At 41.6% G+C, this 25,590-nt stretch overlaps 2 protein-coding genes across 7 annotated transcripts in view; one reads left to right on the top strand and one right to left on the bottom strand.

The window, feature by feature from the left end:
* Nucleotides 1-217: 217 nt before the first annotated feature.
* LOC119029322 (tyrosine-protein kinase ZAP-70) lies at nt 218-14,201 on the bottom strand. 3 transcript variants are annotated; one of them, XM_037116077.1, is made up of 13 exons: nt 13,812-14,201; nt 8,560-9,034; nt 6,823-6,983; nt 6,205-6,343; nt 6,042-6,123; nt 5,868-5,887; nt 5,740-5,785; nt 4,027-4,210; nt 3,727-3,933; nt 3,092-3,284; nt 1,730-1,870; nt 1,486-1,598; nt 218-908 (listed from the first exon to the last, which is right to left on the bottom strand). In XM_037116077.1, the coding sequence occupies exons 2-13, from the start codon at nt 8,962-8,964 to the stop codon at nt 791-793; spliced, it is 1,809 nt and encodes a 602-aa protein (XP_036971972.1). In that variant the 5' UTR covers nt 8,965-9,034; nt 13,812-14,201; the 3' UTR covers nt 218-790. The 3 variants fall into 3 exon arrangements, with proteins under 3 accessions (XP_036971972.1, XP_036971973.1, XP_036971974.1); XM_037116078.1 differs by lacking the exon at nt 13,812-14,201 and adding an exon at nt 9,282-9,491; XM_037116079.1 differs by lacking the exon at nt 13,812-14,201 and adding an exon at nt 9,134-9,151.
* Nucleotides 14,202-16,745: 2,544 nt separating this feature from the next.
* The window catches only part of adamts10 (ADAM metallopeptidase with thrombospondin type 1 motif, 10), a 52,836-nt gene continuing 43,991 nt past the window's right edge, over nt 16,746-25,590 (top strand). Inside the window, exons 1-2 of one of the 4 annotated variants that reach the window (XM_037115259.1) lie at nt 16,746-16,907; nt 22,481-22,882. In XM_037115259.1, the coding sequence (XP_036971154.1) occupies nt 22,780-22,882 (103 nt within the window). In that variant the 5' untranslated portion in view covers nt 16,746-16,907; nt 22,481-22,779. Of the gene's footprint in view, nt 16,912-22,480; nt 22,883-25,590 lie in introns of all 4 variants that reach the window. The other 3 variants (XM_037115258.1, XM_037115256.1, XM_037115257.1) reach the window with 3 other exon arrangements.

Raw genomic sequence — 25,590 nt, 5'->3', positions numbered from 1 at the left:
TCCTTACAAACCACAATATGTCATGTTTGAATTACTGACAAGAAAACGAAAGGAAATATCTGCGATAAATTATTCTAGATAAGCAGATCAAATCTATTCACAGCCCTTTCACATGAGTGTTTCAACACACATTTAAACTACAAGTTAATCACAGGGATCATTTATTCGCTTAATACTACTGAGCGGTATCTCAACAGAAACAAACAAATAGTCCATGTAGAAATTATGCTTTTATGATTATGAACTTTTCAGAGAGATTCATAACACAGAATGAGTGATCAGTGAACAGAAATAGTTGAAGCCTTACATTTTAATCCTTGACTTTACAGGAATTAAGTGAAAGTAACATTAAAGTGTACAGTTTGATTATAGTAGGAATGAAAAATAATAAAATAATAAAATATCAAGGGAATAAAAACATCAATAAACTGTTCACAGGTGATGGCAGATGCGGTGAAAAAACAAGTTGTACATGTCATTATATTGTACTCAAAAATACCAGAAGATGAAATTAAGTTGTCATCAATGTAAAGATATTAACATTTAACATTCAAACCATGACAGACAGACAGAGACAGACGGACAGAGGTCCTCCTTACATGGCTGACACACTGAAGTCCAATTTGCAAATGCACATTTATTGTCACTGGGGCCTGTTTAGCTGTATCGCTACTGTAGTCGAAGCTGGTCAGTGTGCACCGTTCATAAAAAGCTCTTTGTTTTGGTTGTTTAATGGCCAGTTGAAAGGATGCTTTGTGCAACACTGGGACAGAATGTGCCTTGTTTCTGTCTACTTGACAGGCTTAGCAGCGGCTGCAGCTCCCTCAGGATTGGCCTTGTTCGATATGGAGTTATAGTAAGAGCTCATGGACTCCTCCACCTTCTTGAAGTCCGGACGCTCCTCATGCCTGATGAGTGAGGAGAGAGGAGGACACAGGACAGACATTTGAGAGGTTGTGATTCATGGAAGCAATGCCACGAGATCTTGAGAGACCACAGTGCTGTCTAAAGCTGACAGAATCTCACAACATCAACATCTGGGAGTTTTCAAATCAAGTCCCCAGGTTGATGAAGGTGTCCCATAAGGACCAATATTAGGCCCCACTGTTCTTTACACTGTACAGGACAATTTCCAGATGGGGTTTTGTATTTGACCTCTGTCTGTGACAACAAAATCATGTATTCTTAAATGCCTAAGCCTAAAACCAGATTTTTTTTGTTATTTTGAAAGATCTGGCAAATTTTTCTGAACAATTATTCCTGCAACTGGGTTGCATCAACAAAAAAGTTGGAGCATTAACTCCAACACAAACAGGGCTACCTCCATGGTTACAGTTTACATTTTACAAACTCCAGACATCTTTAATAAATTAAATTATTGTTGTAAACTAACAAAGATGTAAAGTATGCTTTTTACAAGAGTATTGACCTTTAACGTTTCCACTCTGTGTCATACCCTTAAACATGCAAAAGTCAGGCTCTTACTTGTACGTCCAGCATTCTTTCATCAGTGCATACATTGGCTCTGGACATGCTGGTGGACTCTCCATGCGGTTCCCACTTTCAATGAAGCCCCTAACCTCTGGTCCTTTCATTTTCTGGACAAAATTAGTGCAGAAAAAGAGCTGTAACTTAATGTGATGCTCAGGATGAATCCTCATAGTGGTCAGAATTTAGCAATGTACAACTGATAGATAACATGATGGCGCTCTGCAGAGTCAGTCGGTACCTTGTAAGGTTTTCCTCCGTAGGAAAAGGCCTCCCACATTGTGACACCGAAACTCCACACGTCACTTTTACTGGAGAATTTGTGGAAATTTATACATTCTGGAGCGTACCACTTCAGAGGCCATTTACCTGCAGTACGAGCCTGATGGACACAGAATGACAACAGTATGTCAATGATTCACCAAACACTCGGTACATGCAGAGCTGCATATTGCAAAAAGGCACTTAGCTTCCAAATGGATTCACAGACTTGCACAAGATTTTCTGGAAAAGTAGGTCATGAGCCAAAGAACAGCTGATTCACTGTGTTCATGCAGATTGACTAAAAGGGGGTGTAACTTCTAAACAGACACACATACCATGATCAAACCAGTTCAGTGTTTCTGAGGTTGTGTGTGTAAATGCAAACGCAAATTCACTCTTTTTTAATGTAACCTTTCCCCACATTTGGCTGCAATTTTATACTGTCAAAACAGATAAAAACAATAAGCATTGGAATCACAACATGAACCTAATTGTACTTTTGTAAGAAAGAAACACAAGTTAATACTTTGCATATTTTGTTTTGTTGCTCTTTACACTAATAAGTTCAGTATAAAAATGTAAATGAAACGAGTGTGCCAAAAACTGTCCACTCTTTTCTGTTTGTGATTGAGCACATGGCCATATTATTTGACTGAATGGATCAGTTCACCCAAAAGTTAAAATTTAGTCATGCACTGCATCATTATACTCAAAAATTGGATTTGAATACTTTTTTTAAAGTTAAAATCTTCACTGCCAGTCTGGAGTGGGGGCAAGAGCTCGACTGTAGGTCAAGGGTAGAAATCTTGGAATACTTCTAACAAGCTGCATGGAGCTATTTTTCAGTTTTTATTTAGTTTGAGAATTAGTTTGAAGAGAAAGCTTTAACACACATTTGCAGTGAAGCTCCAGAAATGTCTGACTGAGAAACTTTCACCTTTTGGCACGAGGTTGAACTGATGAAGACTGAATTTACCTTTTTGGGTGAAATAATCCTTTAATACTGATGTTTGTTCATATATGTCACAGTGTGTGACTGACACTGGTGGGTGGGACTGCCATGGAAAAAGAATACCTTTTCCGTACATACATATACACATGCACTTTCTTAGAGTTAAGGATTCCTGGGACTTTCTAACACCTACAGTCCCTGCAGATGTAGGTCAGTAGACCAGTCAATTGAGTTTACTTTAGTTCACACAGAGCAGGTGACACCTCTGGGTTTGTATTTGTTCAGGGGGAGATGCGTCATTCTCAGCGGAGCAATCATCTTAAGATACACTATCTACGTGTGTCTTCTGCAACCCTGATAATCTACGTTTGGGTCACGTGTGTGTACCTTGTAATAGCTGTCATCTGCTCCCAGGGCCTTGGAGAGCCCAAAGTCACTGATTTTGGCAAACGTTTTGTTGACCAGCAGGACGTTACGAGCCGCTAAGTCTCTGTGCACAAAATTCTTCTCCTCCAGGTACTTCATTCCCATCGACACCTGGTGCATCAGGTTGACAATGTCCTCTACACTTACAGTATCCCTGTGGGGACAAAAATACTGATCATCATAAAGACAAGAGGATGGTGAAGATTAAGTTATTCTCTCTTCTAGAAATGTTTTTTTCCTAATCCACATCAAGGGTCTGAGGATAGAGTAGTGCTGTGAACCTTAGGACCCAACATAGATAACAAAGACAACACCTTTTTTCACTTTTCTATTTCTTCTTCTCCATTTCTTCTGCTGCTCGCCTGATTAAACGAAAGTTATAATAATAATAATATCCGCCAGTATGCAGTGCTGCTGACACCTCAGTGATCTTTCAACCAGGCTGCACCTAAAATAAAATCCACTGACTATGGTCATATTGTCATTTGAATGAAAGGAACTGAAATCAAATCAAACAATTCGTCCGTGAGGTGGATACAAATCAAAATGGCCCTTTCGCACATATCTTGACAGTAATGTGTCTGGGCTGAACTCACTTATTGCTGGAGAGGAATTTGTGGAGCGGTCCGGCCGAGGCCATCTCCATGACCAGCATCAGGTTCTCAGCGTTGCACAGACCCAGCATGCGAACGATGTAGCGGTTGTTCAGCTGGTGCATGATCTCTGCCTCCCTCATCATCTCCTCCTTCACCAGCTTCTCATTCTCACTCTTCAGCACTTTGATGGCCACATCGATCTGGCCCCTGGGAGAAAAAAAAAGTGATTGGGATGAACATCTGACCGTTAAAGGAAGGCATCGGACATCTACAATTTTCCTTTTAATGACGTTTCCTCACGATTCAGTCCTGAGCGTTCCTTTCTTGACGGAGCCAAAGTTGCCAGAGCCGAGCTCCACTTCATCCATCAGCAGCTGATTCCTCTGAATGTTAAACTTCCTCACTTCATTCGGGTTGTGGTACGGGCTTTCAGCATCACTTTCTGGAACCACAGGGGTAACCGGCCTCGCTACCATGTTAAGAGCTGAAAAGTGAAAGTACAATCCCCATGGGGTAAAAATATCAATTCTATATGTATGTTTTTATATCTGCTGTGCATTTTGTTTAACTGCTGGAAGATACTCATGGAGTATTTTCACACTGTTGTTTTGTCATTTTCACTTAAATAAAGTATCTAAATTCTTCTTCCACCACATTACGATGAGTTTGCAGTGTTTTGTTTGTTCTTTTTAAGACCTGTCTAGACACATGCACTGCAAACTATCTTAGGCTAGAAATTCTGTGCAGTTATGGAATATTACTATGTAATTTAATACTTTACTCAAGTACAACTCAAATACATTTGCGTGGTACTTGAACTTACTTGAGAATTTCCATTTTCTACCACATTATACTTCCACTCCACTACATTTTGGAGGAAAGTATTGTCCTTTTCAATCCACTTCATTTATGTAAGAATTTTAGTTACAAGTTACTTTGCAGATTGCTACAGCAGAGCCAAATTGGCCCATATTTACGTAAAAAAAAAAGTTGAATATTGGATCTTACAATTAGGTGACCTACAGTTTAGAGCAGTGTAGTAAAAAGTACCCAAAAGCTATACTTGAGTAAAAGAAAATATGTTGTGTTAAAATATTACTTTGGTACTGTACAAGTACGACTAGCAACAAGTCTTCATGTATCTGATAGCAAATGTATTCAGGTACTGAAAAGTAATTTCCTGGCAATGCTTCAGAATAAAACGATCAAGTGAAAGTCACTTATACATCACTTATATTTACATGTGTCTGTATATACTGTATACTACGGATCAACTTATTATCGGCCTGGCCTGCCTTTTTTTTGGATTATTGACACAAGTGGCTTTTAATCCGACTACTGATTAAATAAATTCATAAAATAATCTACTCTGGCCCTGATGCAGCATGCAACCTTCAAAGGAGCTAAAGTTTTGGAACACGTCATAAAGTAAGAAGTACAATGTTTGAAGTTAAAAGTACCTCAAAACTGTACTGAATAGTACACTATGCGACCTTCTTACACAGACAGCTGTCAGCTCCTGACATGTGGAAAAACAGTTTGCAAGAGCTATCGTGATCTTTAGATGTATGTTTAAATTGGTATTGGTTAACGTGAAAGCAAAACAGGCTTGTATTCTGAGCTATGGTGGGGTGAAAAGACAAACAGCATTGCCCATCTAGAAGTCCTAAAGTGCATAGAATATATGACTACATACCGACATTGTACTGAATAAACTTCAACACACACAACAAATGTCCTTATGGGTCATAATAAGCTCATTTTACTGATGGTTGTTTTTCTGATGTAGACAGGCTGAAAAAGAGACATATGCATCTTTACAGGAACTTAAGTATATGTATTCTTCTAAATTGCATCGCTGCTTTAGGTAAGTAATATCCAACTTGTTAATTACTTTACTTTTATTCAGGTATGACTTTTGGGAACTTTTTACACACTTGTTCTGTGGTGTGTAGTGTTGACTCTTCATACTAAAGATAAAATAGATATCTGGTTGTACTTCATGTGACTGACCTGTTGGTGGCGGTGTGTATCCATTTGCAGCATGCCGTCTCTCTCTCTGAAAGTGTTACATTGAAATGAATCACAGGGAACGAAAAATATGCCAACTGAAAGGGTGCAGCTAGCTAGTGAATACTCACATTTGCAGGAAGACTGGGTTCTGCAAGATTACAAGACACATCAGAGTTATCAACAGCAGCAGCAGCAGATGTAATAATTAACACTGAATGGTACAAAAGCTCAAAAAGATGACCTAGAAACGTTGTGTAATGTTGTTATGATTGAAAAAAGGAAAAAAAAAAGATGTTCAGTACTTTCTTCAGCTTTGCCATTAACACACGCCTCCCCGAGAACCGTCACCAGGCCGTCAGGTTTCATCTTCAGGTACTCAACCAGCTGAATGAGAAAACGTGCAGTGTTTGATTAGAGAAACCCACCGGCTGCAACACACTTACTAGACAGTGATGAGGAGCATACCTGCCAGATTGTGTCGAACTTGGTTCCCTCCGGCATGGAGTACTTCCCCGATTTGTCTTGGAGGATCTGATAGTGGTAGACTGTTTTCCCATACATCATGGACAGAGCAAAAGTACCCGCCTCCTGTCTGTCTCTCACCCTGATGCACACACAAAAACCAGTGTTGTTTATAACCGATCACCTCTCAATTTTCAAAGTATTGTTTGTCAGAGGTTGGATGACATAAAAAGCAGAAATGCTCTTGTAATGCGGTTGTTTTATCACATAACAGTTAACCAGTGAGTCCTCAACTGTTAACATTCAATTCAATTGTATGTGTATTTTTTTAAGATGAAACATCAAAATTCTTTGATAAACGCTTCTCACTTGTGAATATTTTCAGGCATCTTTAATCCTGCATCACAGTAAACTGAATGTCTTTGTTTTGACATTATTCACCATATTACAACATTTCATTAACCCAACACAAATAATCGTCAGTGAAAACAATCTTCAAATGCATCCTTAGTTTTAATAGTCAGCTGATTTTGCATCCTATTATAAAGTGTTTTGGGATTGTGAGCACTGTGATTTGGCACTTTAAATAAAATGTGTTGATCGCTCCATTGAGAAACTTACAGGAACTTGCCGTCTGGTTGCACTCCAGAGTAAAGTCGCCTCTCACCTTCCATTCGGGGGATGTTACCATGATACCAGGGCATCTTTTCATGGGCTGTAGTGGCAATCAGCTTCTCCAGCTGACCAGCTTGACTGATGACGGCCTGCTCCATGGCTTCTCCCTGCACAGAAAAACAACAGGAATACACACATGTAGACTACGATATACGCAAATGTATTCAGTTTCATTTGAATGATGTTCAAATTTGTTGGTCACAAGTCCAAAAAGTTGGAATCTGGATCTTTTAACATTTAATTATATTCAATATATTTTTCACCATTTTTATACGTCCAAATTCAACTTGCGAAGCAACACAAAACTACGCAGTATCTCTCAGATGAATGTAGTGGAGGAGGAAGTAAAATATTACCCTTTGAAATGTAATTTCTTGATAGTAGAGAGTAAGTAAGAGAAAATGGGTTCACTTTAGTAAGTCAAGTACCTGAAAACTGGACCAAATTAAACTACTTGACTTACTATACTAACTAATACTTAGTTACTTTCCACCTCTGCTGAGTGCTGATGTTGCATGATTTTTCTGGTTCCTTTTGGTCTCTGCTGGGGTCCATAAACATCTGGAGTTTGGCTGTTTCAAGGAAGCCCACCAGTGATAAAGGTCTACTGTTCCCAGTGTGTGACTGTCCGCAGCACGAGACAAACCATAAACAGGGTCGGACCTTGAACTGAGACACAAAGTTTGTACATATTTTGGGGTGTCCACAAAGACACTTGACTTGAAGGTTCAATTTGCAAAATGGCCTGAAGATTCTGATTTCCTCTGTGTCTTTTGGGTACGGTTCCGGTTTAAGTCTTGAGGATCCTCGATGACGGCATTTTCTCAGATTAAGGAAATGCGTTTCTTTTATCTTCAAATGTGTCAGACCGGTGTTCCAGCTGTTGTCATATGATCACATGAGGCTTTGTTTGGTTTATTAAGTCAAATCCATCTTTGCTAGTTAAGAGGCCAGTGTACCAAAATTACAGTTACATTTTATATACAGTTATGTACAATGGTTCCCAACCAGTTGGTTTCATCTATTGGACTTTTATTTATTTATTTATTTTGATTTTGATTAATTGTATCTCTTTGGGCCTCAGACAGTTGAGACGTTTAAAGAGGAAATGTTGCTTCACTCATAGATATCTGAGAAAAATGTTGGGAGCAACTGTTATGTCTTCACCTATGTGTTGTATTTTTGTTTGGCTTATTACATGTGCTTGATGTTATTTCATGAAAGAAAAATATTTCCCTCCATTTCCCATCCATATTTCCAGGTCTGAGATGTAGCAGAGATATATAAAATAACATCAAATCGATGTCCTCAAGTAAAATACAAGTACTTCAAAATTTACTTTAAGGTCCAATTTGTATGAATTCCCAACTCCTCAAATACAGACACTTTGGGGTGGCGGGCAACCTGACCTAAAATCCCAAAGCATCAGTATTGGAATTGGGAATGACACACAAAAATTAAGTTTCTTAAAAACTAGAGCTTTACAGTTCAGTACAGTTCCTAAGTAAATCTGATTAGTTAAATTTCATCACTTGTTTTAAATCAACGCTTTAAGGATTAAATGCATTCCTGCATTTACATATATGATTTTAGTACAGCTTATTTCAACTGAAAAGACAGAAAATCATTTTGGAGACTGTGAACAAAAAAGGTTGAAGTTCAGCAGTCTCAGCAGGGCCTCACCTCCAGGTTCCAGGTCTGCCTCACGTACTCCCTCAGCATTTTGTCTCTCAGTTTGTCGAACACGCCGGGTCGTATTGGCGTATCCGGGGAGCGCAGGCAGGGCTTCCTAAGGGTGCACACCAGCCCGTCAGGGTCTTTGCTGTAAAACTCGCAGAGCTCTGCTGGCCCACAGTGAGGCTTCCCTCCTGCGATGCAGTAAGTCCCGTTGAGCTGCTTCTCTACGGAGTAATGGTGAAACTCCAGGTTCCACACGACAGACAGAACGTAGCCGCCCAGACTGCGGATGCACTGCCGCAGCAAGAAGAGCCCGTCGGCCATTCCAGCCAGCTTCAGGTGCTGCTCGGCATCAGAGCGACTGATGCTGCCGTAGAAAAATGGCAGCTCAGCCGCCGGGTCCTGTGACATGGTGAAACCTGGGAGAGACGAGGTGGATCTTGAATGGGAGTCCTGCCTGGATGTAGACGGTCGGAAAGAACTAGAGGGACAGAAAGGGATTTAAGTAATAACTGCATTTAAAAATGGCTGAAATTTTTTAAGCTTATCAGAAATGTAGATCCAGTCGGTGACCTCTGACCTTTCAGTCTTTCAGCCTCAACCTTCCTGCCGAATCATTGTAATATCTCATCCGCTAAATTACAAAACAGTTGTTTAAATACAGCTGAAAAAAGACAAAGACCAAGAAAAAGAAAAAGAACAAAAGAACTTTATGTTGAACACCTCACCTCCTCTTCTTCTCCTCTACGTTACAGCGAGATGAATTATAAGTTTAAGCGTTTTGTCAGGTCTACACAGACGACGTGTAAGGTTTCATATGTCTGGATGAAAAATTTCGCAAGTAGCACCCACACTTTGAGACTGCATCAAGCTTGCAGATTAACAAACTAGTGACAGAAGCCACAACAGGAAGTTGCCATCCGCCCTCACAGCCTCCATTCTCCAGCATGTTGCTGTTCCGTTGAGCAGGTGCTTTTTGGTTCTAGATCATTCCCTCTGCTTTCAAAACTCAAGTTTGTGAGTTTTCCTTAATGGCAGGAAAACTTTTTTTGCTGAGGGAATTTACCTCTCTGCATTGTTAAAACAACACCTATATGAACAATCTGATGTGTCTGCTCTGTCTGAGTCTCACAGAAGGCTTTAGTCGAGATGTCTGAGCTGGAGTGAAGACACAGAGATAAGATCATGCAGTCAGTATGGAACAGTTGACGTGATAGCAGGCGGGGAGAAAATGCCTGTTGGAGTTCAGACTGAATTTATCTGATCAGAATATGTCAAAACGACAACTGAAAATGCACAAGTGCTTTTAGTAAGATTCTTTTTTTTTCACTGTATGTATGTATTTATGTATATATATTGTTTGCTCTTTCATTGCTTTATTGATAGGACAGCATTGAGAGGTGACAGGAAACATGACGAGAGTGAGGGAGGATGACATGCATGACAAGGAGCCACCGGTCAGACAGCAGTGAGGAACAGAGCTTCTCTACACGGGACGCCCGCTCTACCAACTGGGCTACTGGGGCGCCCAGCAAGATTTTATAATATTCATATCAATGTGGAATACAAAGCCAGGTTCTGCTATCAGGTTTTAAATCTTGAACATCAACAGTCAGGTAGAAAATAAAAGGTTCTGCCAAAGTGTGTTGGAAACAATGACAGCCTGACATTAAAATACACGAGCCGAATAAATCGTACATCTCACAATGTCGCAAATCACCGAGAGAAAAAAAGTGCGTAAACCTCAGCTTCCTGGCTGCACATGTGTGTTGCTGCCCACATCCACAGTGGACAACTGAGCAGAAAGAGGTAGCTGCCACAACACCTGAGACTCCAGTGTGGCCTGACCCTCTTTTCACCACAACAAAGACCCCCAGACCCTGCAGTGTGGACGACAATACCCCACACGCCTAAAGATGAGCTGTGATGCAACATTACAACCGTGCATGAGAACTGCACCTGAACCTCTTTGGCTGGTGCTTTTCTTCCAGCACAGGTCTGTTCAGGTGAGACTAAGAATACTTTAGTTCCTGTCAGTGTGTGATAAAGCTCAGCCAAAACTGCGAGTTCGCTCTTTCATGTTCTATGTGATTGTAAACTAAATATCTCTTGGTTTCAGACTGTTGGTTGGGCAAAGACACCATGTTGGAAACATGAATTTGAGCTCTGTGAAATTGTGTTTGACCCTTCAATTACTGTCTGACATTTCACAGACTAAACAACTGAGTGATTATCTGTAAAAGCACATGAATAAATAGTAAGATAATATTAAGAGATGTGAATACTTTTCCTTAATCCTGTTTCCATTGAGTTGCTCTTTCCCTTTTTTTAACTTCCCCGTAAACTCTAAGTAACATAAATAGGACTATGATATAATCTAAGTAATTCTGATCCTCTAATCGTACCAACCAACAAACCCTTCTGACCCGCCACGCTGCTGTAATTCATGACACGACCACACCAACCAAAATATTGACGGATTTCCAACAAGACATAAAAACCTTTGTTAAGGACAGCGGCCAATCTTTCCTCAGCTCATGTTCTTTTAAAAATATGATTTTTATGGCTTTTCTACTTGAACATAATGGACCACAAAAGCAAAAGTGGAAAGAAATGAGGTGTCACATGAGTCAGTTCCTGAGCCAGCTCTGAGCACACAATGTTGCGTGGTAGCTTAACTTTGATAACGAATCTGGGAGTATTTTCATCAAAAGATACTTTAAAAGACAGAAACTAGCTCAGTGCAATGTACAAACCCTTGATTGCACATAAAAAACAAACGTTTGTAAATGAGGTGTTGCAAAGTAAGCAGATAGTGACCTAGTGAGCAGTGGAAAAAGTCCTGTGAGTCACCGTGTTTTCAACAAGCGGAGGAATACATAAGTGACACACGCCAAACTCTACAGGCCAAGAGCTTGTTTTGTACAGAGAAGTGAGAGTGAGTTTGTTCTGGCGTGCTTCGGGTCCTCTGAGACCCCTCAAGCACAAAGTAAATGTAATTAAACACAAAACAAAAACCTGATCGTGTTTGTCATCTGGTCGGACTTTAAGATTTTTTGGGGGAGAGACTGTTCCAGGACAATCAATCTTCATGTCAGTGATTTGTCGAGCATGAAGAAAGATAAAAACCTCAAATTAAACACAAGAGGTAATGCAGTTTAACCAGAAAAATAGTTACAGTGAAAATATGAAAAATACTTCTTTTCAAGTAAAAGTTCGGCATTCACAATTGTAACCAAAATGACTCGAAGCAAGTAGTGGCTAAAATATAGGTGACTTTAAGTATAAAAAGATCTAAAGTAACTAAAGTTGTGCTTGGTTTAGGTTACAAGAATACTTGTTTAGATTGAGGCAACCAGAATACTTGGTTAGGTTTAGAGTACCAGAACACGTGGTGAGGTTTTAGCAGGCCATGTTAACCATGTTCAACATCCTACAGTGGATTAGCATGTTAGCATGCTGATAATAAAAGCAATTGTTTGGTCAAAAACAATAAAATAGTTGTATAATTACACAAATGTTACACAGTTTATCAAATATTCCAAAGAATAAAACATCACTCTCTTCACCTAGACACCTTAACATGACCTCCAAACTATCCAAAATGTACAACCCAAGACTTCAGTCGCAAGCTGACGTCTACTTCAGGCCGACGGGATCAAGTAGGGGTCATGTAAACAGTGACACGGTATGTCTAGCCCCCCAACAGCGCTGACACTCATTTGTGCACAGACATTCAAGCTCTTTTACTTTTCGGAATCATAGCCTGCATGTAAAATTACCGCCATGAGGTCAGTGATTTAATTGGCTTCGTTAGCTACAAGCTGTGTTTTCTGTAGATTGCGTGACTCACATTAAAATCAAGAACATTCCAGCGATAACTATTCAGCTATTAAAGTTATTTTAGGTCATGATTATTTTGGTTGCGCTATCAGGAAGTCAGCGCAGGGTTACGTAACTCGGAGCATTCCTCCATACGTACATCAACATTTAAGACTGTGTTGTGTCGACATCCACTGACAGATAATGTGTTCTGTAACTCTCATACATTAAATATTTGTTTCCCTCAACTGGGCTTGGTTGTAGTGATGATTTAAAAACAAGTAAAGATGTGGACAGGAAAAGAGTCTGATCTACATATCAGATTAGGGGCCTAGAAGCCCCAAGCTGAAGCTTGATTTCCTGCATCGAGGGAAACAATTCTTGTGTCATGATTCATATTGTGTTATTTCAAAACATAATAAGATTTAAATCTACTCTGAAATAAAAATGAAGATAAGTGCCCTTTTCATTTGTATTTTCACATCTAAATACTGTATATCATAGACCTCGAACAAAACAAACCTCAACAGTTAGTTCCAAATAACAAAAGACAAACAAACGTGGCGACTGTCTGTGAAACCTAGATACATGAGGCCTTTCTATTTTAACTATGGCTTGATCTGAAACTGAATGTAATTTGTCTCTGAACTCTGAATATTACACTGTGGATCTACCAGCACGTTTTGGACATAAAGTCCTTGTCTCAGACAATATCATCTGATTGGGGCTGGAACATTTTTCAGATATGCTTCAGTCCAGGACCAAAAATACATCCAGCAATTTCAAGAAAAGTTACAAGCGATAAAAGACGCACGCACACAGACCTCTTTGTTGTGCTAAAACCTACCCATTTTTGGTTTTCTATTCCAAGGCACAATAAAATGCAGCTATTTATATTTTGCACATGTAATCTCTACTTTTGTAAGCCAGAGGAACAATGCCTCAGCCCGACTGTGGTGCACACACACTGTTTTATTCTTTTTTTACAGCTCAGACTGAGCTGAGCACACCCGGTTCAACTGCTTAAAAATGTTAAGATCAATAAGAATATGAACATCAAAGAATATTGTAGGTTCACGCAATCAATTTAGGTACAATTGAAAAATTCCCAAAGTCATTTAAAAGCTCTATTCCAGTTATACTGGTGAGGCTGTGAACAACTGAAATAAAATGTTGCACTTTGAGCATGAAGGCTGGGGTGTAGTCTCAAGCATTTGGTATTTAATAGAGAAAAATACATGATTAATAAGTTGGATTTGAAATTGTGCTGTAACTTTTTGTTGGGATCTTGTATTTTCTGAATACGCTGTTCCTCAGTAGACCTGATCTTCACCTACTGTGCCATTTTTGCTATAGGTAACTTAGAAAATATGTGTATTCAATCAATACATAGCATGTCTGCTGTTCAATATCTTGTAACAATAAAATCTACTTACGTTTCACTGCTGCACCGCTAAGTAGAGCAATGTGGTGGCCTCAGAGTCAAAGATGATCTGACAGCAGTGTAAGACGCTGTGACAAGTGGGGGTTAGAGACAATGACACACACACACACACACACACACACACACTCACAAAGTACCTTCCTATTTAAAGAAATAGCACAATATGCTCAATCTACCTGCACATTAAAAGTACACAAAGCAACACGCTTAGTCTGGTTTGTTATCTCCATTAAAATGTGTTGAGCAAGACAAGTTGAAGTTTCAAACGGAGGTGCGGGCAGGTGGATTTTTACCATAGCTGTTTCCCTTTGTTTCCGGTCTTTGTGTGAAGCTAAGCTAAGCTAACCATCTGGATTAGTTTTGGAGCTCAGAGTTAGATGAAAAAATACCACTGTTGTGTGACGTATGTATGGTTAATGCCAGCAGCCTTAGCTTATCACAAAGACTGGAAACATTTTCTCTTGTGTATTTTCCAAAATGTTCAACTATTTCTTTAAGTGCATAAAGAGAGGAGTCGGTTATCTTATTTTAAAATTGAGACTAATTAAACAGGGAAACAGCTTGCTTCTATTATCTAATAAAAACACATGCCAGGAAGTTAATAACTCTATTTTCCAAAATATGTAAACTATATATATGAAGCTACAGCCAGCAGTTGCCTAGTTTGACTTGTGTTAGCATACAGCCTGAAAACTGGGAAACACCTAGCCTTATTCTGTCTAAAGCTAACAAAATACACATTTCAGCATGAAACAAGAGGACAAAAATAGAAAAAATAGGAATTTTAAACTTTAATATTTTCGGCAGATTAAACCCACACAAGAGTTTCACTGGCTCTGGTAGGCAGATTTTAGGCTAGCTGCCTTGTTTCTGGTCTTCTTGAAAGCTAAGCTAAGTACCTCCTGATTTATTTCTTGTTAATTTAACTTGTGGTGGGCTTGTGACATTGTAACACTGTTGTGTGTTATACTTTTTAAAAAAAAAAAAAAAAAAACCCAAAACACTATGACTGGGACTGTACACACATCTGCTACAACCCCTGTGCATTAGCCTACTCACAGGACCAGTGACAATGATAGGGTGGTAGTTACTTGTCATATCCCACAACACACACACACACTAAACCCCACCTCACAGATACAGCTGCTACCTTGGAGCAGAGGATCAGGCACCAATCAGCAGGGTCCCTCTGAATCAAGTCAGACAAACTCTAACAAAACAGCGAGGAAGCGAGGAAGATGCTGACCTTCAAAATAAAAGCACAGTTGCCTTAGATTTTGGTAAAACTTTACAATAAGGTACATAAAATTGTGAGAAGGTACTCAGGAGCAGTTAAGGAATGAATGAGGAGTGACGATTTTTGGGCTTCATTGTAGACAGTGATGTGTTACTGAAAAACAGACAGTAAGATACTGCGTTAATGAATTATTAGGTAATGATTAGTTCATAAATATTGACATACTGACCACTTTCTTCATGAGTTGTTAATCATTAACTATCCACCTTCCACTGATTGGCACAAACTAGTGATGACTGATTAATCACTAATTACTGAATCATTAGTTACTGTTACGAATTGTTAAGAACAACTAATGATCAAGTAATTAGTATTTACAGAGTGCTGGGGAACTTTATTTGAACATGTGCAAAAACAGCAACTCTTTAAGAGTCTGCTGTCAGCAATGCAGATACAGCAGAAGAAGCAGATTAATCCATAGCTTCAGTATAATCTGTATTGACTGTGGTTGGAAACCCCATGTAAGGGTTCAGAATTTGGGCCACAGCAAGCGAGTAGACTCTTGCAGGTGCAAGAAAAAATGAAAAACAAATGATCCAAACAAAATTTGGTGGTGTGCAATGCTGGTGTTGAAATAAGTTTCTACATCTTACAGTTGATTCATGTTAGTGACACAGTGTTGTGAAGCAAATGGCATTAACCATACCTACCCTACCATAGCCCTAACCTTCTATATGTCAAACTGGAACAACCTTGTTTGAACAGAGGAGGAGGCCCAGACATTAGACTACTTATCAAGCCACCTACAATGCAGTAATGAGTTCCCTCCCCAGACAGCTTAACAACCATTCACACCCGGGCTAACCTAGCCCTAGCAACCCACATGAAGGCCGGTTGTGGCAACGACCCACAAGTGGCCACAATGACTCTGAACACACAGAGGTTAAAAGCCTCCAGTTAGTTGGAACTGAAGAAGCCTCTTGGATGAGACGTGACACATCTTCAAGAAACTGAGTCTAGTTGCCTACGACACAGCACTTAGACGAATGTCATCTATATTTCTGGAAAAACTTTGTATGACATGAATGGAGAGAGACAAATCATTTTTTGATCCTGCTTGAATTGTGCCATGAGCTACAATTATGATGTTTTCGTCAATTTCAGAGAAAGGCTTACAAGTCTAGAAACTCACAGGAATTTTCAGTGAACTACATCGTCTCACTCAACGCACATTCCCAGCACAAACGTGGCCGCCAACTCAACACAGAAAACGTACTTAAACAGATGAAACTCACAATACGTCTGCTGATATTCGCAACCGTAGTTATGTGAAAGTGTAGTTTGTTAGTTCTGTGAGCTGCTAATGTACAGGATCATCTGTGCGGTGCTTAAGTTACAGGTTTTGGCGAGTGTTTATAATAATAAGGGTTAATAAGTTCCCTTGAAGAAAACTGGAAGGAACGTGACTTCGGCGTCTTCGTAAAACAGGGAGAAAAAAGTAGGAGCTCTGCTGTTAAAGCAGGCTTCATGTATGTCTGTGCAGACGCCTCTCTTTCAGCCATGGTTTCATACCTATGTTGACGCAAGCACATTTTTAGGGTTCTGCGCATTACGACTTTTACTTCGCAAGTTGCAACCGGAAGTCAAATATTCCTAGTGCGGGTGACTTGATGCCGAACTGTGACTCCCTGCCTCTGAAAGTGGAAGAAGTTGAGTCTCCTCAGTCATCCGCCGGCGCCGCCTCCTCTCCTCTCCTCTGCTCTGCTCTCCTCTCTTCTCCTCTCCGCTCCTCTCCGCTGCGGAGGACAGAGGACAGACACAGCGGAAACTTCTGCGAGGGGACGCGGGAAGGTAGGTGAGCGAGTTCGGCTCCACCGGCCGCTTTTTCACGCACGACCGTGGAGGACATGATGCTGGCAGGAGGCTGTCCTCTTGCTCTCAGCCCGCTCATTGCTCCGGATAGTTCTGTCTGCAGCCTCGGTATCGGGACAGTCGTCCTCATGTTGTCTTTGTGGTGGTTTTCACTGTGTCACGGTGCGCTGCTGCTAATGCGGTCTCGCGGCTTTTTGTGTAACGCTCCTCCAGAAATCCGTCTCAGCTCTTTGGTTATGGCTGGGATCTCCTTATTGGCTGATGAGGCAGTCAATGTGTGTGTGTGTGTGTGTGTGTGTGTGTGTGTGTGTGTGTGTGTGTGTGTGTGTGTGTGTGTGTGATGAGATGATGTGGCCGGCAGCAGCAGACATCAGGTACATTAGTGAGGGTTGACTTCTGGGGGAGCAACCTGCAGCTGATCACTGATGGAAGAGAGGACTGTGCCCATGAATCTTCCTCCGCAGGGACTGAGACGTGACACCTCCAGCACGCTGAAGCTCACCTGCAGACCGAGAGATGTGATCGTATGACCTGCGTGCCAGCTTACTCTGCACAAAGGGTTGCTCTCTTGTCCTTAGAGTGCAGCGTCATTCTGTTAATATTTTGGAAGTGTAAATGTATGGATGGATGGGGCACGACTGTAGCAGTGCAAACTGTGTCTAAGTGCATTATTAAATTATCGATCAAAAAATGTAGCCTGTAAAAACATTTTTACCAAAATATCTTATCTCTCTCCTGTGATCATCAGCACTTTGTGGGATCCTAACTAACTTGAGGTTATCAGAAGTTCTTGTAACACGTGCTGTGATTCTGCACCTTTTACTAGGGCTACAATAATTTGTATAGTTTGTTCAGAAATTAAAATAAAATGTGTTAATGGGTGCAACCGAATGAAAAAGTAAGGCGCACCAGTGCCACCAGTGTAAAAAAAGATGGACATCCTGAAGTGGGTGATAGAGTTGTGTCGATTAGCTCGATGGACTTAACCTCTAGTTTATGCAAACCACTGATGCATTCAGATTTAACTGTGTTATAGGCTACGTATTGACATTTCCTCAACATGACACGTCAAATCACGCTTATGACCTCACTTTCATATAAGGAGATTCAGGAGATGGCAGGTCGATAAGGTTGGCAAGCCAATGACCACAGTTCAAGACTGTGCTGCAACATTTGTAAGCGAGGCACCACTGGGTATTTTTAAGTGGACTTTGAGACAACTTTCAGCTGCGTTAACAACAAATATCTTTGATGGGAAGGAAGGATATCTCCAGTCATGTTTGTGCTGATGAAAACAGGTATTTAAAGCCAAAACATGATTGGTTTTTGTGCCTAAATCTAATCAGATTGCAAGCACAGCATCCTCAGAAGCTGAAGAAACGTACAGTTGGAACATATCCGTGGTCTTGCATTAACTTCCACTGGGATCATTTATTCTGGCGATCGGGTTGGAAATTTTTAAAGCAAAAATGCCAAACATTTATGGCTCCATCCTCTAGAACGTGTTGGGTTTGCCACTTTTGCTTTGTCTTACGTGACAGTAAACTAGGTTTATTTTTGGCCGTTTTGGACAGTTTGCAGTTGTTGAAGAAGATACAAACTGCCAAGAAATGAATATGATAAAAGACAGAGACAGAGAAAACCTTCCACTACCATCTGCTCTGTTCCCAGTGCTGCTGGCTGACTCACTTCGTGTCGAGTCAGCTCTCTCTCTCACTAAATATTGTTTCAGACTCGAGAGGCACATTTTCAGAGCGAGGGGAGCACATCCGAGGTTCTCCGGCCTGTTTATGTTCCCACTTTTCATCTGCACGCTGTTTATTTGGGGAAACCGAGAAAGGAATGCCTGCCTCTTTCTCTTTCTGTCTTTGCAGCAGACGGAGAGAATTAGAGTTTAGTCTGAGAAATATCCCCCAGTTCTTTGTGTTAGTTCTATCACCTGCTCAAGATCTCATGTGGCGATCTGTGAGAATCTTTTTTTTTTTTTTTTTCGTCCAGTGAGGGAATAATTGGTCTGACTTGCATCTGACTTGTGACATTGTCTCTTATGGGCTGTTTGATGGTCTCATTAGAAAAGAGGAGCCGCACCACTGGTTTAATGATTAATAATAACCCGAACCTAAAGCTGATTCATGAGCTACTGCCTGATCAAAGTGGAGACGGTGTGTGTGTGTGTGCCTGTGTGTGTGTGTGTGTGTGTGTGTGTGTGTGTGTGTGTGTGTGTGTGTGTGTGTGTGTGTGCGTGCACGAGAGAGAGAGAGAGAGTGGGGGAGCGCTAGACTTGAGGCTAAAGCTGAGGGACACTTAGCATCTGTTCGCTCCACACAGACTTTACTTTGAGCCGGTCATATGGCTTTGATCAGTGTGCTAGTTTTCGGATACCTCCGCTCTCCCTGGCAACAGTTAAAGACAAGGACAGCATAGTTAGCCCTCGTCGTTAAAAGAAATTAAACAAAAAAAAAAAAAACACCCACTGTACATCCTTTACGCCACATGAATTAAGCACCAGTCCCTGCTCACTACGAGATGACAAGCCAGAAAAAAAAAATGACGTGTCAAAAGGCTTCTGGGTCCACTGCCTTGATTACATCGCGAATTTGGCCCACCCTTAAATTCCCACCTAATTATCCTGAGCGGTCCAACTTTTCTCTCCCTTGTTAACAACGACCCCTTTCTTCTCCCCTCCTTCTTTTCTCTTTTGCAAATTGTGATTGCACTGGAAATAGTGCGGCCTGTCTGCAGCTCGGACCACTTTCTTTTCTTGGCCTTGATTGCGGCTATATATACGCTCCGCATTCGCAGCTAATCCAAGCAAAACACGGAGCAGAGAGTCGCCGTATGTGCTTGCTTGGCCTGCTGACAAACACACGTTTTTTATTTTACCAAAAGTGATACAGCCCAGAGGGAAAGTTTTGCACAACAGACCACGGAAGATGTACGACACCATCACCTCTGAGAGACAGCTAGCTCTTAATTTGGCTGCATTCTGTGCGGTTTATTGTGGAGTAATGATTTAGCAAGAAGGCACTGCATGCATGCTGTCGTGGGGGGATCTTCTGAGGGCCATCCACAAATCCTCTTGCTTTACTTGAAAAGCACCGAGGGACAGCACTGGGGGGCGGGGGGGGGGGGGGGGGGGCGTCTAGGCTCTCCCCCTTTCTCTTGTTTAAATAAACAAGGGAGTTAGTGGTAATGAAAAGCACTTGATATCAAGCTGCAAGTTTAATAACCCCACAATAAATTGAGAGCGGGAGCAAGAGAAGTAATGAAAATGGAGGGGAGTTTGGCTTGTGCAGGAAATGACTGAGAGAAAGCCTGAGGGAGGGGAAGAGAGAAAGACTTTCAGTTGTTCCACGTATGAGGGAAGCTGCAACAGTACAAAGACCCCTTAGTGTTTTTGAAGTTAAACTCTCCTTTGACTCTACCTTCCCACTGCTGTCTGAAATGGACCGAGAGGCACATTAGGGCTCTTTGCGAGTCATTCCTCCACACTCTGTTCAGGGTATTAACGCTCAAGAATGGCTCTCCCAGCTGGTTTGAACAGCGTGCACTCCGCTGTCTCTCTTCCATTCCCCTCGGGCTTTGCGCTCGTTTTTTTTTTTTTTTCCCCCTCCTCTTTTCAGGAGGCAACTTGTTTCCCCCTGCTCTCGTCACCAAAAGGTTTCCCATCTGCTTCCGATTACCTTTGGCTGCAGTTGGTTAGCCGCCAGCCATCTGGGCCAGTGTGGCGTCTCCGCTCGCTCTTCTCTGCCCCAGACGGCACTGAGGGAGGGATGCAGGGAGGGAGGGAGGGAGAGAGGGAGAGAGGGAGAGAGGGAGGCTGGGACAAGAGTGAACTGGGTGGGCAGACTTAACTGGAGAATAGCAAGGGTTGGTTTTTAGCTGACACTGCAATCCACAGCCAGGAAACTCAAGTCAAAGAGAAGGGCACCCATGAAAATGTGACTCCTGATCCTGGCTCTGGTCTGTTTTTGTAATGGGCACTGTGGGTCTGAGGAAGTCATTTTCCATTGTTATTATAAAGGAGACTCGCTCTGTGTTGGTCTATAAGTACTCAAATGGAATACTGCTCAATTAAATAGGAGCTTGGGGTTTATGTACAGCGCAGGACATTTAAATGACATTGTGCGGAAAATGAACAAGTGACCCAAGATTTTAATCCGTGATGTCTGGCTGGCTGGAACTGTACGTCCAAATGATCAAACAAACTTCACTTCTATGCAGTGGTTAACACAGGAAGGATCAATCCCTCTACTCTTATTCCTGGACATTTATACTATTATTTCATTGGCATTGTGAAATACTATGCAGATGACACACAACTATATGTTTGCGGAAAGCCAGGCCTCGCCGATGTGTTCTGTATTATGTCTTACCTTTACTGAAATTGAGTAGTACATTACCAAAAGGTTTCTTCATTCCTCCACCTATCAGTGATCATTATAATTACCCCTCGTGGTCACTGCCTTGCATGATTAACTATCTAATACGTCGTCTGGTTCCTTCTAGAGATGTTCCGATGCCATTTATTCCTTCCCGATACCAATTCCGATACCTGCGCTCTGGATCTGCCGAATTTGGCAACAGTCACACCACCCCTCGAAATGACAGCTTTGCACACTTAACATGTCGCTGTTGTACTGGTGGTGTACTGCAGGGTAAAAGATCTGAAAAGATCATGTCGCTTGCTCTGTCTGACTCCTCGACCACATAACTTAAAAAAACAGGACCCTGTTACTTCCCAGTTAGCTCTGTTAGCTCTGCGTAACATTACACACATGCTTCTTGCTGATGTTGTTCTCCGATTTTAAAACCTGAAATTAAGAAATACCAAAAAACCCTGTATTGGTCCAGCTATAATTACTGCACTACTCTATTCTTTGTCTCAGGTGTAAACAAAGTTCATATAGGCACTCATACCATCGGTCTGCTAGCCAAGATGCCAGCCAATTAGTAAGCTGCACAGTCAGGCAGCCAGCCAGCAAGTCACTCAGCCATACAGCCAACCACCACACTCAGTCAGCGTAGCAGTGATGGCAACCTGCTGCTCCTCTCAAATTGGCTCATTTTACCCCCAGAGCCTCTGACATAATACCCACTTCAAGCCCTGTTTGGGCATTAAGCGCAGCTTTTTACAAGATCAATGGCTTCCTTTGTGTTTGAACTCTTTCCGGTGGGCAGGCAGTTTAAAGAGAAGGGCTTCAGGGGCCCCAGGTTGGGACCTGCTGTTGTCTCTGGTAATCAGAGTGAAAGACAGGGTGTCTGTCCTTTGCCAAAGCCAAGATTGATTAGCTGAAGGAACAGTGCAGGACTGGGCGGTCCTTCACTGGATGCTGTCTATGAACTGGGCAGATTTGTCTTGTTAGACTGGGAACTGCATGGGTCAATGGGATCTCATGCTCTCTCTCTCGCTCTCTCTCTCTCTCTTAGTCTGTTTCACTATGTCTCCCTTGTTCCTCCCACCTTTTTGAGCTTAAATCTTTCCCTCTCCTCCCTTTTCACTCCCTTTCCCTTGCCTTCCTCTTCCTCACTGAACAGTTTCTCTCCTGCAGGGCCACAGAGAGCAGAAACCCACCACTGCTGCTGCCGAGCCCCTCGGGAGATCTGTCCAGGCTTTTTCTACTTCTGCAAGGTCTTGTCCAGGATCCATCGCCAGTTGCTGATCAACACGCCGCAGAGGCTGCTATGTCTGTCTGAGCTCACGGATCCTCTTTCAGCCATGGCCCAACAGAGCGCTGAGCTGTCCCACTGCTAGGCGACGGGGCATCCGAGAGGGCAGAAGACATGTTGGGACAGACTCCCAGGGAGCACTGCACTGAAGTCTGTTACTATAGCAAATACTGTAGTAACCATGGAAACGCTATGGAGGACTCGTCTGGTCTGCACTGTCATCCTCGCAATGTTGGCCACCGAGATCGAAGGAGGTCACAGAGATGAGTTCGCTCATTCGCAAGGTGAGAGGAGCCAATTATTGTTAATGTGTTCAAAAGTGCTATAAAGTTAGCACATCAGGCTGACTGACACCTTTGACTGTAATTAGCCTACTGCAAACCTTTCACACTGGAGCCCATACCAGTACCTGGAATCAATACTGGTACCCAACTGTCCCTTTAGGCATATTTTACTGTCTTTGTAATAGCTTAAATATAATTCAAGTTTTAAAAATTAAGTTCACAGTCTGTGGCTAAAAAAAAGTGCGAACCTAACGTCACCCAAAACAGGGAAAAAAGACTATTTATTTCCAACAGCAGCTTATCCAACTAGTTAACCCGGCAAGTTAGACCTCTTACGCTCTAGCTGCAGGAATGTCAGCGTTAGCTGTGCATACTGCAGGGGACTTCAGGCTATTAAATACAGTACGCTCCTCAGCATACAGGTATGTCATGCGTTTTATCAGGTGTTGTGTTGAGTTAGATGTGTTGCCGTGAATAGCAGTTGTCAGTGGCGAGTTTCGAGAAGTGTACGCTACTGCTTTCAACTCGTCACGGCCATTTTCCTCTGGTGGGTATTTCCAGTGTTGTTTGCTGTGTTCCCAGCTTCAGGTCATACAAATGCAGGGAATCTGGCAAATGGTTGTCACTTCACTGCTTTCTAATTGATCACTGAAAGACAAGCAAAAAAGGTAAAACAACATATTTGGTAACCCCTTAGCTAACGTTACCATCCAATCATTACCTAGCTAACATTACAGTTTGATTATATCTGGTGTGTTTTACTTGTAGGCTTAGATAAATGTGTCAAAGATGTGTGTAAATATTTTAGTGTCAAACAGTACCATTAGCTAGGAAATAGTTGAAATTGAACGTTAGTTGTTGTCTTACAGTAGCTGATGGGCTCATTGTCAGATTCCCTACTTTTGTACAAAACTGGACATGAAAACCGGAACACGGGGGATGTTTGACTTTCCCACCCTGTGTGTGACGTCAGAGGAAAATGGCCACCGTGTGAATGTGGTCTGAACCCATGGTAAGATGGCTAGATGTCCTCACTATGTGAAAGTTACAGTAATCCTATCACAGTTATATAATTACCATTGTAATCCTGTAGTTATTATTAGAAATGTGTGTTCACCCTTTCCCGCCAAAAACTGCCTGACTGGTGTCCCACCCTCGTCTGGAGCAGGTCTGTAGCCAGGTTGCATAACACGAGTTGACCTTTTCAAACCAATCAGAAATTCGGTGTGAAAAGACTTTCAGAGTCCTGAGTGAGAGTTAAACACAGCATTAACAGCACAGAATGTATTCTCTGTGGTCTTTATAAGTAGCTGGTTTCTTAGCTGTATACTGTGGGGCGCTTTAATTATTTTCAGTCTTTGAGAACAAGAGTACTTTAATGTATTTTATGATGAAGACGCCCAGACTGAAGTCTGTTTTTCATTTCAGTAACAGAAAACAACCTTCTAACTGCTACCTCATGTTTAAAAAACCTGTTTTAATTTGTATTTAATTTGCATCTGATTAATTGTAATTTAAGTATCAGCATGTGTACGGCGTTTTGTAGACGCTGTATCTTTATTTGTAGTTCACGGTGCTGAGATGAGGAAAAAGTTTTGTGAAATGAGCCATAGAAAACATTTCAGGTCTGACCTGGCTGTCTGAGTGTTGGAGGCACACTCCAGGCCTGCAGGTCTGAGCTGCTGAACTTGAACTCTGCCTCCACAAATCATGTTGCTGTGGCACGGCCACGTGCCTGCCCCCCTCGCCTCTCACCACACAGTCTCCCTGTCTCGCTCAAATACGCACTGAAGCTGCAGCGACTGAAATTCCCCGAAGGCAAAGACATAAAATCCCTGAGTGTCCGTGTCTCGTCACCCAGAACAAGGCTGTGATTGTGTATTTCCTAAACTTAACCTCTGACCTCTCGCAGCCATCTGTCTCCAATAGTTTGCCACGCTGCTTCCTTTAAATAACCCACCCCTCAAACCCTGACGTGGCTCATTCCCTCAGAGACTTCATTTTCCACAGGTACAGGCACTTAGAACTTTGAAGCTTCACTAGTTTATATATTTTTTAATAGAAACGATGAATTGAATGACAGAATGTGAAAGGAGTTGTTGTTGTTACCAACTCTGTTATCACCCAACTCTTAAACACGAAAACTTCTCTCCATGTGTGTCGTGTCAACTGCAGATTGAACTTAAGCATTTTTGTTGTTGTTCGGTTGTTGTTAACCCATTGTTGATTTATAAATCAAGGCAGTGATGATCAAACACGAACCACAACCCTTTTCATAGTCTCATCTCTCACCTGAAGTGTTTTCCGAAACATATTTTAGTGTGCTGTTTGGCTGCAGTATGATATTGTTTGTTACCCGCTGGCTGCCATATTGTTTCTTATTTCAATAAGTCAAAACCAAGTGCTGCCCAACTTGCAATACGTCACCCATCAGCGGGAATGTTTTTTCATCCAGTGTTAAACTATAATTGTAGACAGCTAAAGCAATGTTTTATTTGCTTTTAAACACCACACACGACACAATATTAAAAAAAACACGTCAACTCTTGGCTATAAAATCTTTTATTTTTACGATCCTCTCACTCCCTCTATGCGTGTCTCTTTCTCTTCACCATGAACTTGACTCTGGTCCAGGCCTTGGCTGATATCCTAACACGGATGATAACCCCATTGAGTCATTTTTGATTAAACCTCTTACAACAACAAAT

Source organism: Acanthopagrus latus, chromosome 11, assembly GCF_904848185.1.
Source record: "Acanthopagrus latus isolate v.2019 chromosome 11, fAcaLat1.1, whole genome shotgun sequence".
NCBI lineage: Eukaryota > Metazoa > Chordata > Actinopteri > Spariformes > Sparidae > Acanthopagrus > Acanthopagrus latus.
The sequence above is the reverse complement of the archived record's forward strand: the minus strand, read 5'-3'. Positions and strand labels throughout refer to the sequence as shown.

What these genes read in the sequence shown, in the direction of transcription:
- LOC119029322 (XM_037116077.1), bottom strand. Translation starts at nt 8,964, where the DNA reads ATGTCACAGGACCCGGCGGCTGAGCTGCCATTTTTCTACGGCAGCATC. An exon ending in GGCAGACCTGGAACCTGGAG is followed by an intron (nt 6,984 to 8,559) that starts GTGAGGCCCTGC and finishes TTTTCTGTGCAG; the next exon opens with GGAGAAGCCATGGAGCAGGC. An exon ending in AAATTCCTCTCCAGCAATAA is followed by an intron (nt 3,285 to 3,726) that starts GTGAGTTCAGCC and finishes TTGTCCCCACAG; the next exon opens with GGATACTGTAAGTGTAGAGG.